This window comes from Solenopsis invicta, chromosome 11 (genome assembly GCF_016802725.1).
Source record: "Solenopsis invicta isolate M01_SB chromosome 11, UNIL_Sinv_3.0, whole genome shotgun sequence".
In the NCBI taxonomy this organism is placed as follows: domain Eukaryota; kingdom Metazoa; phylum Arthropoda; class Insecta; order Hymenoptera; family Formicidae; genus Solenopsis; species Solenopsis invicta.
The window spans coordinates 16,545,550-16,561,857 of NC_052674.1; the positions used below are offsets into that span (position 1 = coordinate 16,545,550).

The 16,308-nt window shown below is 36.0% G+C and overlaps 1 protein-coding gene across 5 annotated transcripts in view; it reads left to right on the forward strand.

Annotated features, from left to right (window-relative positions):
• Positions 1-16,308, forward strand: part of LOC105202996 (uncharacterized protein F13E9.13, mitochondrial) — a 123,648-nt gene that overhangs the window by 29,474 nt on the left and 77,866 nt on the right. For all 5 annotated transcript variants that reach the window (XR_005575902.1, XM_039455116.1, XM_039455114.1 and 2 more), the window contains exon 4: positions 11,478-11,677. Coding sequence is in view for 4 of the 5 variants with exons in the window: in XM_039455116.1 (XP_039311050.1) it covers positions 11,478-11,677 (200 nt within the window). In the remaining variant the exon portion in view is untranslated. The remainder of the gene's footprint in view (positions 1-11,477; positions 11,678-16,308) is intronic.

Sequence of the window (16,308 nt, forward strand, 5' to 3'; positions counted from 1 at the left end):
ATCGCAGCACACAATATGCAATAAAATAAACATTTTCATCTCAGTATGAATAACAGATAGAGAAAAAAAGAAAGAAAAACGCATACACTTATTCAAATAAAAATAACGCAATAGCAAGAATGAAAGAAACAGTTAACACACATATGAATGAAAAAAACAGTTAACACACAAATGCATATTATAAAAATAAGATTGTGAATATATAAAAATAATAAAATTAGAATAAAAATTATAGATGTAAAATATTTACAAGTTTCATATTTTTTTTTATTTACACTTTCACAAGATTTATTATGTTCAGATAATGTGTAATAAATACGCATATGTAGAAACAGTTTTATTAAAAAATTTACATGAAAAGCTGGAGATGGCAGTTTAAAAACGACAGTTTACGCAAGTTGATATAAATAGCCGGCAATATTTTTGTTAAAACAATTATTTTCAAAATTTGTCACAAAGATTTTTTCCAATTAATGTATATAAGAACAAAAATTATTGTTTGCTATGTAGGCTTATATATATTTTCCGTTGTTGCCAAGCGAGGCATCTTTTGCATTGTTACCAAGTGCTCAATGTGATAGCAATAAGAAAGCATCTGATAGCAATAAAAGAGAAAACGGTCGTGGAAAACTCCCAAGACTGGCTCCGTGCAGTCCGAGATTTTTTGCGACCAGAAACCCTTTTCCGAGCGAGCCACGGGCCTAAGTGCGAACCCATGGATCCTCAATCTTTATCCGCAGCTTACGCGGAGAGGCTCGTGTACTGACAACTTGTATTTTATTTTTTAATAAATCATTTTTACTGTGAAAACCCCACAGCTACGTGCAAATTTCCAAATTGATTGTCCTGCTCATTAACATAACTTCTAAAAGAACAATATAAGGTAGTATCATCTAATACAGTCTTATTTTCATTTACATATTATGTACAGTGCAGTGCAATGATTCGAAGGGTCATAGTAGATGGCTGACTTACCGACGCCACAGTCTAACATATACAATGTATGCTAGATTGTGGTGTTGGTAAGTCAGCCATCTACTATGACCCTTCGAATCGTTGCACCGCACTGTACATGCATGACATAAATGAATTTTTTGGTTAAATATTCACATATGTATTTAAATGCATTTTCCTCTGACAGATTCATATCATAGTAATCACGATTTGGGATATTTAAAATTTTGAGCGGCGGAGATGACATAATTTCTATATATGCATTGAAATATGGTGTTCTACTATTAATAACACTTAACATTTGATCTTTATCTTTGCTATTATTCTGTGCATCTGAGTATTATAAAAAGAGTAACCAAATTTGGCCTATTTTTTGGACCTTAAACTTTCTTTTATGTCAAATAGTACTATATAATGGAACATTAATCCTAGAGAAATTTTAAGATGAGCATAAGCGCGGTTCCGTAAATAATAGTTGAAAGTGATGGTTTCTCATAATACAGGGCGCCGTTTTTAGACTTTTTTTCTGTTGTTTGAATAAAATTCAAAGTTACCATTTTCCATTGTATTTTTGTGCGCTGGACACGAATCTGGTAAGCAAATTGCTCTATCACGTCAGATTTCTTAGAAAAATGTCAAAAAAGATTATTTTTACCTCATTTTGACGTTAAAAAAATCTATTTCTATCTATCTAAAAATTGATCTAAAAAATATATACATAACGAAGTGAAACATTGTTTCTTATGGATTTTTATCCCGGATTGAAATATGACCTCAGTTTTCGTCTAGTATGAAAACTTCTCGAGATAGATGAAGTTGAAGTTACATGTGACACCGCCTTTCATCGATCGAGATGCTTTTCTATTGAAAGTTTCCTTGCTTCTCACAGATTGAAGTGCTTTCTTAACCCTTAAACACATTGATCTCGTAAAATACGTAAACACATTTTTGGGTCGGAGACATTTTCAATTTTGAGAAGTTATAACTTTGGTTCTAATCAACATTTTTTAATAAACTTTTTTCACATGAAAGTTCAGAATCTCAGAAATATGACTGCATAATTGATATTGCCGAAAAATGATTTGTTGTTAAATTGTAAAAGAAAAACCATTAAGGAAAAATTAGAAATTTTTCAAAAATCCTCTTTTCCTTTAAAAAATCATATCTCCGCAACAAAAAACTTTTAAGAACTTTCAAATACGGCATTTTAAAGTTTAAGAGTCATACTTAAAAAAAAATTATGTTATCGTCATTTCTTTTAAAAAGTATAATTATATAACAAGAAAAATATGAGATATTTTTGGATGTCTAAAAATCCATTTTTTTAAATTATATCTTTGCAACAAAAAATTTTTAAGAACTTTACAATACGGCATTTTAAAACTAAAGAGTCATATTTTCAAAAAAAAAAAAAAAAAATTATGTTACTGCCATTTCTATTAAAAACTATACTTACGTAACAAAGCGATTATGAGGTATTTTTGATAAACTAAAGGTGTCTAAAATTGAAAATTGATGTGTTTTATAATATATTTCGGACCCTATGCAGAAGTTTTCTTTTTCAAGGCACTATAGTATTTTAACTTCAGACAGAGTAACATACGCGAACGGACCTGTGAACGTGTTTTGTCCAGTTTTTTTTTTATATAAGATTACTCATAAAAAAATTTTACTCACACACTATGTGGGTCCCATTAACCCTAACAAAACTTTACTACCGTCCCGTCCGAATTCTAGTTGACCAAAAAAGTTGATTCACCATATCAATCAAGAGAGGAGATTTCAAACCTTTTTTACATCCTGGTTCAAACCTCCTATCTCATTCCGTCTTCACACAGCAAGCGTTCGAAACTTCATATGGGATCTCTCAGACCCACTTATGTGTTTAAAGGTTATTGTAAGTCCTCTTGCCTCTCACAGATTGAAGTGCTTTTCTAATGTGAGTCCCCTTGCTTCTCACAGGTGTTCTTTTAATGTGAGTGTTAGATTTTTAGATAGATAGAAATAGATTTTTTTAATGGCATAGTGAGTAAAAATACATAGAGGTAAAAATGATCATTTTTGACACTTTTCTAAGAAATATGACGTGATAGAGCAATTTGCTTACCAAATTCGTGTTCAGCACGCAAAAATACATGGAAAATGGTAACTTTTATTCAAACAACAAAAAAGAAGTCTAAAAATAGCGCCCTGTGTTATGAGAAATCATCACTTTATAATTTATCGATTTTTCGCTCACGGATTTGCTCGTCGGTTTTCTCAGCTCGAGGCCGCGGAAATGGTTCGTAACGAGAGAAGGAAAGGCGAGCAGTAACAGTGAAGTACTAAGCGTGTATTTAATACTAAAAAACATATATTTTAAACGGATTCAGTAGATACAATGAAGCAAGTAACGGTGACGATTCCCAGTACACTAAATTTGCGGGGTAACTGGACGGACGGTAATTATGTACAGAGTATTTACAAATAAGTATTTACATACGCGGATCGCGTAGAGTGATGGCAGAGGTAGATTGCGGATGCGGTTTCTTGCACGCAAAGCTTTTAAGTGCGTAACAGGGTAGGTGTGGCCCACCATACGTCCGCGAACTAGCTCGATTCCGTACGTTTCGCGGGCGGCACGATTTCCCTCGTGCGATGGCGGAAGCGACGGGATCGTTGCCAATAGGTTTGGAACCGCAACACCTTGTCAAGAACCTTGACCTGGGACTCCGAACACGGCGATTTCGGTGTTGTAGGTGTCGCGAGATTTACGAGGATGTTATCCCTCCAGGAGTCGGGAATCCCGGTCGCTGGCCAAGACGCTTTAGCTGCTCACGGGTATTCCATTTTCTGGACGGACCAAACTCGAAAGGATAATCGTCGGAGGCCGAGTACTCTCGCGTCGCGACCAAGTACGCTTCGACCGTTTGTTCTGACTTAGTGAGTGAAGTATTCACGAGCGCAGCGGATCGGAAAGAGATGCTGGCTGATGACGGAGTCGCTGTCTCTCCGAGAAACGGCTTTATTTATATTCGGCGACGCCGTATGCCTCCGATATTTTTCGGCGCTGGACGGCGGAGTCGTCGGGGTAGGAAAGACGGCGTGTCTTCCGAGTACGCGTGCGCGCGTACTTAGCACGTGCGATGGCTCGGCGCGTCTGGCAGTGATCGCCGCCAAGCGGTTTCTGCTGTGTACATTAAAAAATGGACACCCGCGATGTGTCCGGTTATAGCCCAGCGGTTTTTTTTCGGCTGCTGTTCGCCGGGGCAATGCATTTTCCGGGGGTGCATTGTCACAACTTTCAACTCTTCATATCTCCGGAACCACGCTTATGCTCATCTTAAAATTTCTCTGAGATTAATGTTTTATTATATAGTACTATTTGGAATAAAGAAAAGTTTGAAATTCAAGGTCCAAGAAATGAGCCAAGAACAGGTCTTTTTGGTGTTACTCTTTCACATTGAAAAGTTTTTTAAAAGCATGCTGAAACTGTATAGGTATTGGATTCAAACAATTACCACCTTGTTGCCTTACAGTGCCAAAGAAATTTTCCGCCGCGTTTCTTTTAAAAGTTTATTGTTTAAGCGTTTAGTTATAAGATTCCGATACCGCGTATGATATAAATTTAAGTTTATCCGCGAGTATAAAGCGCACCGGGAAACATGTGTTCCGAAGGTGTCACCTTCTGTCTTTTTCTAATAAATTTTATGTTTTATATCACAGAGTGTAGGAGTTTTAAATTTTGTAAAAATAAATTATTTTTTATTTTTCCTAACAAGTCAGAGGTTTCTTTTCTCGAACACCGAAACTGGCGAGTTAATTCGCAATTACGAAAAAAGTCGAACGTTACAACTTTTTTTATCCTTTTTCATCTTCTCTATGTTCTGAAAGCGGTAGGTTCTATTTTGGACACCCTGTATATAACCAGATAGCAATACATTTATTACAAATATTTACTACCACAAATTTTCTTTTGATTGCAATCACGTTGCTATAATGAAGATGCTAATCCCTTCGTACACGGCAACTTAAAAGCAATAAAAGAGAAATTGTTTTCAGGCAACTGAAGAGCAATAGCGTACAGAACTTATTATTATATAATTTACAGTAACTTGTTATAAAGTCGCATACCTAGCATGCGTTGTTGGCAATATTTTACGCAAAATTGGAAGCCGTTTTCCCAAAAAAGATGACAACTTATTTTTTTCAAATTGATAGCAATATGCGGGAAACTTGTTATCTGAGTGTGTGTGTGTATATATATATATATATATATATATATATATACACACACACACACACACACACACACACACACACACACACACACACACACTCGTCAACAAAAAATAGGGAACACTTTCCAGACACCAAAAATTAGGCTATTTTCAAATGGCTGTAGCTCGGCGAAAAATCAAAACAGATAAAAAATGAATAAAACATTTTGACGCTTGAAATTTCAAGTTTAACGCTGAATGGACAAATTTTTAAAGTTTTTTTCATTTCTTTGTCTTATGAAGTAAAAAAGGACACTTTGTTCTGTTCTTTAAAATTTTGTATTTTTGACACTTTGCAGATCGACTAAAGAATTTTTTTTAACAATTCAAACAAAGATCTATAAACTACAACATTTTGCCTACAGAATGATTTTTTTTTAATTTCTTGATTTTAAAATTTACGATTTTTTTTTGACCGAGTTACGCAATTTTGAAGCTAAACCTGCATTTTTACAAAAGATATTCGTACTCCGTGAAAAATCATCGTAGACAAAAAATGAGAAAAGTATTTTAATGCTTCGATAGTTTTCAAAAATTTTCTCAATTTCTCAGTGCTATGGCCCAAAAAGGATACACTGTTTTTACTCGATTTACCACCGCCGAACATCGCGGTATTAACCGCAGCGCGTCGCGATCGGGCCGGAGTACAGCTGTACCGCGCGCGCGTCATTTACGGCCGTGGCCGCGGCCTTCGGCAAGGCGCGTCAACAAGGATTCCGAGTTCCGAGAATCTCGGCTCGGAATCCCGCGCACCTGTAAATAAACACCGTGTACGATACCGCGTTTAAAATCCGACCGTTCCGAATCTCGCGTGTACATACCGTCCGTCCGCACGCGCGTTCTGATTTCCGTTTGTCCGTCCGCGCGTAATTTCCGCGCATAAGTTTTGTCCGTCCAAGCGTCACCGCCATCCGTCCGTCCGTGCGCCGTGGCCAGAACGCCACGCTGTTATTTTGTACTAACCGCTACGCGAAATAAAGATTTGCTGATTTCTTTCCAACAAAAACAGTCTAGTTCTCTTGGCGACCTCAGTCCGCGTCCTCGTCCGCCGAACTCACGCCGCCCCGTGCGCGGAAAAAGACAGGTCGTTACAGTTTTTTGTTGCAAAGATATGATTTTTTGAAGGAAAAGTGGATTTTTGATCAATTTCTCATTTTTGCTTAATGGTTGTTCCTTTATAACTTTACAATAAATTATTTTTTGGCAATGCCGATTGTGCAGTCACACTCCTGAGATTTTGAACTTTCGTTTAAAAAAAAAATTGTAGAAAAATATTGATTGTAATCAAAGTTATAGCTTCTCAAAATTGAAAAAGTCTCCCAAACCCAAAAATGTGTTTCCGTATTTTACAGGATCGCGATCGGTGTGTTTAAGAGTTAAGGAAAAGCAGTGTATCTTTTTTGGAGCATAGCACTGAAAAATTGAAAAAATTTTTAAGAACTATTGATAGTATTAAAATGCTTTTCTCATTTTTTGTCTACGATGATTTTTCACGGAGTACAAATATCATTTGTGAAAAATGCAGGTTTAGCTTCAAAACTGCGTAACTCGATAAAAAAAAATCGTAAAAAAATTGAAAAAAAAAGCATTCTATGGGCATAATGTTTTAGTTTATAAAGCTTTGTTTAAATTGTTAAAAAAAAAATTTTTTTGTCAAGCTGCAAAGTGTCAAAAATACGAAATTTTAAAAAACAAAACAAGATGTGTCTTTTTACTGCATAAGACAAAAAAGTTAAAAAAACTTTGAAAATCTGTCCATTCAGCGTTAAAGTTGAAACTTCAAGCGTCAAAATGCTTTTTTTATTTTTTATCTGCAGTGATTTTTCATCGAGCTACAGTTATTTGAAAATAGCCTAATTTTTGGTGTCTGAAAAGTGTTCTCTATTTTTTCAAATATTTCAAAAACTAAACCCAGTAGACAAAAATATTTCAGACAAAAGTTATATGATTTCTAGGGGGACATAAGATGGTGTCATTAATTTGACCTTTAACAGTTGCTTGAAGGTCACGTAAAGAACACCTTCAATTTTTTAAATAGGACTGCCTATTTTTTATTACATATTCTTGTAGTTTATCTCAAGAACTTTTTAAAACACTATAAGTAAGTTTATTTTCGTTGAGTACTTTTCGAGTTGTTAGGCTTGAAAGCTATGGTGTACTGTAACTTTTAAGCGTCACAACTCGGAAAGTACTTAACAGAAATAAACTTTCTTGTAGTGTTTTGGAGAAGACTCAAAATAAGCTACAAGAATGTGCAATAAAAAATACAATATTAGAGTATCGGTAGTTCGCTAATTAAAGGGTATCGGTATTTTTCTAACAATCTGTATTTTTTGTTGCATATTCTTGTAGCTTATTTCGAGACTTTTCGAAAACAGTACAAGAAAATTTATTTTTGTTAAGTACTTTCCGAGTTGTGACGCTTGAAAGTTACAGTACACCGTAGCTTTCAAGCCTCACAACTCGGAAAGTACTCAACAAAAATAAATTTTCTTGTAGTGTTTTGGGAAGGTCTTAAGATAAGCTACAAGAATATGTAATAAAAAGTTGGCAGTCTCATAAAAAAATTAAAGGTGTCTTTCAAAGGTGATCTCCAAGCAACTATTCAAGGTCAAATTAATGACCATCTTATGTTCCCCTCAAAACCATGCAACTTTTGCCTGAAACATTTTTCTGCAAAACTTATATTTCCCAAGATATTTAGGTGTCCCGACCTTTTTGGGACACCCTGTATATATTGGGTCATTTAAAAAGTATCCGCGGTTTTTGTCACTAGATGGTGTTGATGATCAAATATCGGGCAACATTAATTGGATTGTATCAAACGAACGCGCGTCTGGAAGATGATATTTTAGGTTATATTTTTTGTAAACAAAGTTTGGTAATTCATTAATCGTGTCAAAAGTTATATTGGTTTAAAAATGAGTGAAATTTCTGAAGAAATATATTATGTGAAGCTTTTTTACTACAAAAAAGGCAAAAACGTAGCACAAACATGCAAAAAAATTGAGTGAGTCCCAGTTGCGCACAGAATAAATCGGACACAGCAAGTTGAACGAAACGGACACAGTGACAATTGGACACAGTAGGAAACGGACACACGGTGGTTGCAGTGGGACACAGTGACAATCGGACACAGTAAGAAACGGACACAGTGACAATCGGTCACAGTAAGAAACGGACACAGTGACAATCGGACACAGTAAGAAACGGACACAGTGACAATCGGACACAGTAAGAAACGGACACAGTGTCAATCGGACACAGTAAGAAACGGACACAGTGTCAATCGGACACAGTGTCAATCGGACACAGTAGGAAACGGACACACGGTGGTTGCAATCGGACACAGTAGGAAACGGACACACGGTGGTTGCAATCGGACACATATGTTCCGTGACAGTTTTCCTAACTCACGGAACATATGTGTCCGATTGCAACCACCGTGTGTCCGTTTCCTACTGTGTCCGATTGCAACCACCGTGTGTCCGTTTCCTACTGTGTCCGATTGCAACCACCGTGTGTCCGTTTCCTACTGTGTCCGATTGACACTGTGTCCGATTGACACTGTGTCCGATTGACACTGTGTCCGTTTCTTACTGTGTCCGATTGACACTGTGTCCGTTTCTTACTGTGTCCGATTGACACTGTGTCCGTTTCTTACTGTGTCCGATTGTCACTGTGTCCGTTTTTTACTGTGTCCGATTGTCACTGTGTCCGTTTCTTACTGTGTCCGATTGTCACTGTGTCCGTTTCTTACTGTGTCCAATTGTCACTGTGTCCCACTGCAACCACCGTATGTCCGTTTCCTACTGTGTCCAATTGTCACTGTGTCCGTTTCGTTCAACTTGCTGTGTCCGATTTATTCTGTGCGCAACTGGGACGTTCCCGAAAAATTTGTGAAGTTTACGGCATTGATGCTGTAAGTAAACGTAGGACGCAGGAGTGGTTTGTTTGATTTCGTTCCGGAAATTTTGATGTCACAGATAGACCTCGTTTGGGTCGGTTAGTCACTGAAACGTCGATCAAATTTTGCAACTGGTCGAGCAAGATCGACATGCAAGCTGTCAGGACATAGTCAATGCATTATGACTCAACCATGTGATAATTTGGAATCATTTGAAAAAGGTTAGCTACGCAAACAAACTTGATGTTTGGGTGCCACATAAATTAACGCAAAGAAATTTGATTGACCAAATTTCTATCAATGAAACACTACTAAAACGCAACAAAATTGATCCATTTTTGAAGGAAATCATTACGGGAGATGGAAATGGGTAATATACAAGAATACCGTTTGTAAAAGATCATGGGGTAAGCGCGGCGAACCACACAAACGACTTCAAAGCCTGATTTGACGACAAATAAAGTGATGCTGTGTGTATGGTGGAATTGGAAGGGAGTCGTCCATTATGAAGTGTTACCACATGGCCTAACAATTAATTTAGACCTCTTCTGTTCATAACTGGATAGATTACAAGAAGCGATTAAGGAAAAAAAAATGTAAGAAAAGCGCCAAGTATATTTCTTTTGTAATATGCCAAAACAGCAATGGATAAAACCGAATTAAACCCAATCAAACCAAAACTGCAATGGATAAAATCAAAGTATAATATTATCAAAGAGAAGTGAAATCAAAATTATTTCAAGTATATTTATTACTAATAGGGTGGGAGTCTTTTGCCCACGTTGCGATTGACCACCAGCCACTTACAGTGTTAAAGAGTGGAAAAACTCTAGGCACCAGTCGCTCGAAATAGCTGTGGTCAGTCGCAACGTGATCACATGGAACATTCTCTTACCGATGAGCAGCGAATTATGTGACAGATAAAAACAAAGATGGACAAAATCTTTAGCAGCAGCGTACTTGGTGCGCCCGATATATATAGTTGAAAACATTAATTATGCATATGTAATGTATAAATATGTTTCCTATAGAAATAATTTCTTAACAAAAACGTCACTATTTATATGACTACCTCAGTGTCAAGAAGTACCCTTGTAGTACCTTGTCATGTCACCATGCCTGAGCGCGCGAAATGTCAACTCTGTGATTCGTAAACTTCAATTGAAAATAATTTGAAAACCATTATATTCTCGACATTTTTGTATTAGAATTTTTCTTTTAGAATGTTCCAAAGAATCCGCTCTTAAAAGGGGATCCGAGTTTTTTTGGGACATCCTGTATACAGGGTGATTCAGAACGACCCATGTGTCTTTGTAAAAACGTGTTCTTGAATATATTCTGAGACGATTTTTCCTGTACAAAAATTTTGTCCGACGCTTACTTTTTGAATAATAATAGGATAAAGTTAGCGAATCACGGACCGTGTACACATGGTAGACAAAGGCGGCGCAACTAACCGTCCGACGCGGGCGCTTACCCGTGTGCCCCTAACACGTCTTTACAGGGACACATGGGTCGTTCTGAATCACCCTGTATGTATAAAGCATTTTTGAGTATAACAAATATTTAGTAAAATATATAACATTTTTTTATTAATATTGTTTCTTAGTGTTTGTAATGTCTTTTAATTGTTTTATTACTCTTTATGTTAAAAACTAGATTGGTAAAATTGTATAATAGAAGCCTCGCCGATTTTAATGACCTTGATATAAGCTGTCAAGGTCATGATCCTGAATGATCTTTAGCCGTTCACTCGAGTTATAAATAATTGTTAACAAACAAAGCTGATAATGTAAATGTATTTCTTAACCAAGAGAGGTCTACCTGAAAGGTTTTCGACCTTCTTATAGGCGAAATTTAAAAGATATAATCTAATCCACGTGTAATATTTATCGCGATTAATCACGTTGATATTAACATTGTTTGTCCGAAATGGTAATGCAATTAATTGAAAGAATACACGTTTTTCTTAATGTTATAAAAAATATGTATTTAATATCTTAAAATATCAATAAAATAAATAATTCTGTCTAATATTTATCATAATTAGTTAACGTAATACTTTTATTTTTTAATATTTAGTAAAATATCCATAAAAAATGTATACTGTATCACTAAAATTGGAAAAATGATTAACTTTTTACCAATAACGTTTTACAAATAAGAGAGCAAAAGTTAAAATTTTTTTATTGCTACTTAGGCCAACAAATTGTCAAAGTCATTAAAATTGGTGAGTCATTGAAATCATTCCTGCAGTTTTATTGTTAAATTAACACATCATATTTAATTCTTAGATTATTTTTAATCAAATAGTTATTAAGTTTATTTAATCAGCCGAATATTATTGTTCAATGTAGATTCTCGCAGGATGTAATAAGGAAGCGATCGCGGTTGCCAAAGCTGCAGGATTACAATTTATTAGGGCTGAAGGATTTGTCTTCTCCCATGTGGCTGATGAAGGCTTTATTGATTCAAATGCTGGAACTTTATTAAGATATAGAAGGCAAATCGACGCAGACAACATCCTCGTTTTTGTTGATGTAAAAAAAAAACATAGGTAAGATTTACGTTAGATAGTAACAATTCAAATTTTCCACATGTTGCTTTCAATTAGATAAAAGTGCATTGCTAAGTTGGCATACTTATTGAGAAAAGCGGCTTTTGATTTTGTTTATGATATTGTCGGAAACGCATGCGACTTTATACTAAATTATTGAAAATTGTATATTATAATAAGTTCCGTACGCTTATTATCCTTCAGTTGCTTGGAAAACAGTTTCCTTTCTGTGGCTTTCAAGTTGCCTTATCTACGAGGGAATTAGCGTTGTCATTATATTAACGTGATTGCAACATAAGGAAAATTTGTAGTAGTAAATAAAGAGTAGGAGAAATGATATACTATGTCATCACTTACAGTGTTACATTGTTTATATTGATCGATACTGTAGAAAGCTAAACTAAATAGGTCAAAACATTTGTCGATTACATTTGAAAATTGTAATGTATCAATATCCTGATAGCCAAATGACCGTAATCAGATGACATTTTGCTGTCACTTATTCCGCATTCAATTTCATCAAACTAGAACCAAGGTGTTTCTACAAACTGTCTATTGTTCTGACATCATTAAAGTCTTCATTTAAATTCAGCAAATTGCCAGCAAATTGTTATCATGCGTGCACTACATTCAACTGATGTGTTTGATATCAAAATGTTAGCAAGTCATCATCATACATGATATCTACACGTGAAACTTTGTTATCAGCAATTTGATTATTATTCTAGTAGTAATTTTCTGCAAGACTGCAGTAAATCTTGCAGCAGATTCTTGAAAAATTCTAGATCGAGAGAACAGAACGTTATGATCTGCTTTCTCATACTCAATTCTTCTTAAAGATTCTGCAGTTAAATTCTTGCAAGAAATTTATATATATCTGCTGCAATATTTGCAAAATTCTTTCACCAGAATATTAATATAGTCTCAAGATACTTCCCTGCCGAAAATGTGCGATTAAAATCGATTTAAAAAAAAAGTAATTCAAATCGATTGGGATTTCTACACCAAAGATATAAAATTTTATGTAGAACAGCGTTCTATACTCATACACACGTCATGTTTTAAAAGAATGAGAGCGAGTATTCGTCTCGATGTTACAACACGTAGCTCCTAAAGGCTCACTGAAGTACGAATCATGATATGAATTAGAGAGTCGGCCGCGGTGGCGCCAATATAACGCCTGTGGCCGCACTTGACTCACGAGAAATCCCCCGCGGCGTGGACGCCTAGTGGTAGCGCCAGCACTCACTTGTTCGCGTGGGATTTTACACACGGCGGGACCGAATATTGTCATGTCACCAAATTGTGGATAATAAACTGCAATTTAGAATCTTTAACAATATTCACCAAATATTCTACTTCTTGTATTAAACTTTTGATATCATACGTGACATCATTTTGATGACATATTGCTGTCATTATGATATATACGAATGCAAGCTCATGATGAGCCGACAGTTTGCTGTCAACGTGATATGTTATTATTAATAAATGTTTGCTTTTAACATTTCATTAACTGATGTTGTGTTTTTGCTCTCCTGTTGCTGACTCAGTTTTACGTTAAATTTTGTAGCCAGCAAATTGCTTGCAAATTCACAACAACATATGCAATGCATTAATTTGCCCGATGTGCTGAATCTAACTTGGTTATCTGGTACTTTATAAATACAAGTAATATGTACAATTGTTAGCAATAAGAATCAGTTAGGCTGTCTAAAGCTCCTAATAATTCATTGTTTAATTAATTAATTCAATAAGAGCAATAATAATAAATTATTGTTATTTAACTTTATATTAAGAAATTTCTAATAAGAAAACGGGAGAACAAGAAGTTTAGAGCGGGATTCATCGCTGCTCGCGCGTATCCATTGCCGTTCTCACGCGGAAATTTTTTCCAGGCTATAATCGAAACCAAAATAATTTTTTTTACTTTATTTGTTTAATAAATTAGAAAAAGCAGTAATTTTTATCAATATATTATATATTTTTTGTAAAAAAATTTAATTTTATTTATTCTTTTGTATTACATATTAGATGTTTGATAATTATTACTTATGCTTTCGTGGGTTGATAGAGCAGGTAAAATTGAGAAGAAAAGTCTACCATTTATCATTATTCGCAATAGTTACCAAAATAAAAATCAGTAAAGTTCGGCGAATGTACTGTCTGTGCCCATCGCATGCTGGGACTGCCAGTCGATCACCAAAGGCAGTCGCGGCTAGCGGCGCGATAAAGCCAGTATCAGACTGTCGATTGCGAAGGCCGACCCGACTACTGACTACGAATATTATCGGATGGCGTGAGAAAAAAAAAACAAAAAAAAATTTTGAACGTCAGACGTAACACAGCTCTTAGTCCCGGGCAGTCCTTAGATGGGCAAAGGGTGTATATAATCTGCCGGCTCAAAGTAGTGAAGTCCAATTTGCGTATATCCACCTGGAACGTTAGAAGCCTTTTCGCTGCGGGAAAACTCAACAATGAGATCAAAGAAATGGAAAGAATAAAAATTAAGTTTATGACAACAAGTGAGCTAAGATGGCCAGGAGTAGGCACGTGTGCCCACGAACCCTGTACTTTTGGGGAAGTGCTGAAGGTAACTGGCGACACAGCAACGGAGTTGGAATCTTGGTTGACTCGGAGTTTGTCAAATATGTAAAAGAAATTGTACCCATCTCGGACAGAGCCGTGCTGCTCCAATTGCATGGACAGCCATTTGATATTAATCTACAGATCTACGCTCTTACCTCGGAAAAAAGATACGATGATGATGTAGAAGTCTTGTATGACTCCATTAAAGACATACTTCAGGGCTGGCAAAGTGACAACGTTAACGTAGTTATGGGGGACTTTAATGCCAGAATAGGGCAGGGAAGAAAAGCTGATATTGTTGGTAATCACAACTTGGGGGAGAACAATGAGAGAGGTGATAGGCTGTTCAAATTTTGCCAAAAGATGGCAAAAATGGTAGTGACCAATACATGGTACAAACTATCAAAGCGTCGCCTCTACACCTGGAAATCGCCTCTTGATGGGGCGAGCAGCCCGGAGCCAGTAAGGAACCAGATTAATTACGTACTGATAAACCAACGTTTGAAAAACATGATAAGGAGTATCAAAATGTACCCCAAAGCGGATATTGGATCGGATCACTACCCGTTGGTGGCGGACCTAACGCTAAGACTAAAGTGTGTCAGAAGAGAAATTGCCGTCAAGATAATTGATGTCTCGAAGCTACGAAGCTGAAATAAGAAAAAGCGCCGCACTTGACCTCAATAGGAAACTGAGTCGAATAAAAAAAAATAAACACTACGGACGTAAATACGTAGTGGACCAAAGTAAAATAGGCTCTCCTTGAGACCAGCGAACAACATCTGAAACCCTCGAGACAAGAGGAAATCGTAGATGACAAACGACATTATGGACCTGATGGACAGATGACGACTGCTCAAGAGTAAACAGGAAGAATACAAGAAGATACAAATCTTGATCAAAAAGGAAAACAGGATAGCAAAACAAAATTGAATGAAGGAGAAGTACGAGGAACTAGAGTGCCTTATATCAAAGCACGACTCGTTTAATATTCATAGCAAAGTGAAGAAAGTGGCAGGTTTATATAAAAGACGTGTACCCGTGTCTATATGCGATGAGAAGAACAAGGCTATCTTGGAGGAGAGCAAGATTAAACGTACTTGGCAAAAGTATGTTGCCGGGCTTTTTGAAGACACTAAATCGGATATCCGAGTCGACGGGGTGCAGTCGGACGGCCATATCATATTCAAATCAAAGCTGTTGCATGCCATCGCATCCGCCAGGAGTGGGAAAGCCGCGGAACCAGATGAGATTCCAATAAAACTAATAAAATTGATAGTCGAGGACAACATGGAGACAATAGACTAAGATACTAAGACTATTCAATAGAATATACAACACTGGGGTAATACCAAAAGAATGGCTGATATCAACGTTTGTAACCATTTTGAAGAAGCAAAGGTCAAAAAGTTGCGCGGATTTCCGTCTGATCAGCTTCATGAGCCATATGCTGAAAACATTCCTCCGCATAACCCACGCTCGCATAAGGTCAAAGTGTGAATGGGATTTAGATGACTTACAATTTGGGTTCAGAAGTGCCTACAGTACACGTGAAGCGATCTTTGGGACAAATGTCCTCCTACAAAAATGTTGAGACCACTAAAAAGATGTCCATTTCCATGCTTTATAGATTACGAAAAAGATCGAGTTCTGCCTACCAAACTAAAAAGAAATAGTAAAAACTATAATTTTTAATACTATTTATAATCTATATTGCTGGATATATCAATCGCAGCCTCATTTATCGAATTACGTCTTATTGTTTAACGATTCGAAGTAATTACTTACGCATATGAGCAGAGATAACGTATACAGAGACGTTTATGGTAAAATTAATTTTCAAAAATGGTATTTTGTAAGATACTTTTGTTGTATATGGTTAGATTTGGAAAAATATAACCTTTTATTAAGCAGTAAAAAAATTTTTTAATTTGAAAAAAAACTGGGTGGTGGCGATATTTTGTTAAACGAAACAAAATTTTCTTTTACAGCTTTAAAGTACTCTTTAAACCGTACAATTAAAAAAATTTTTTTCTGTCTCT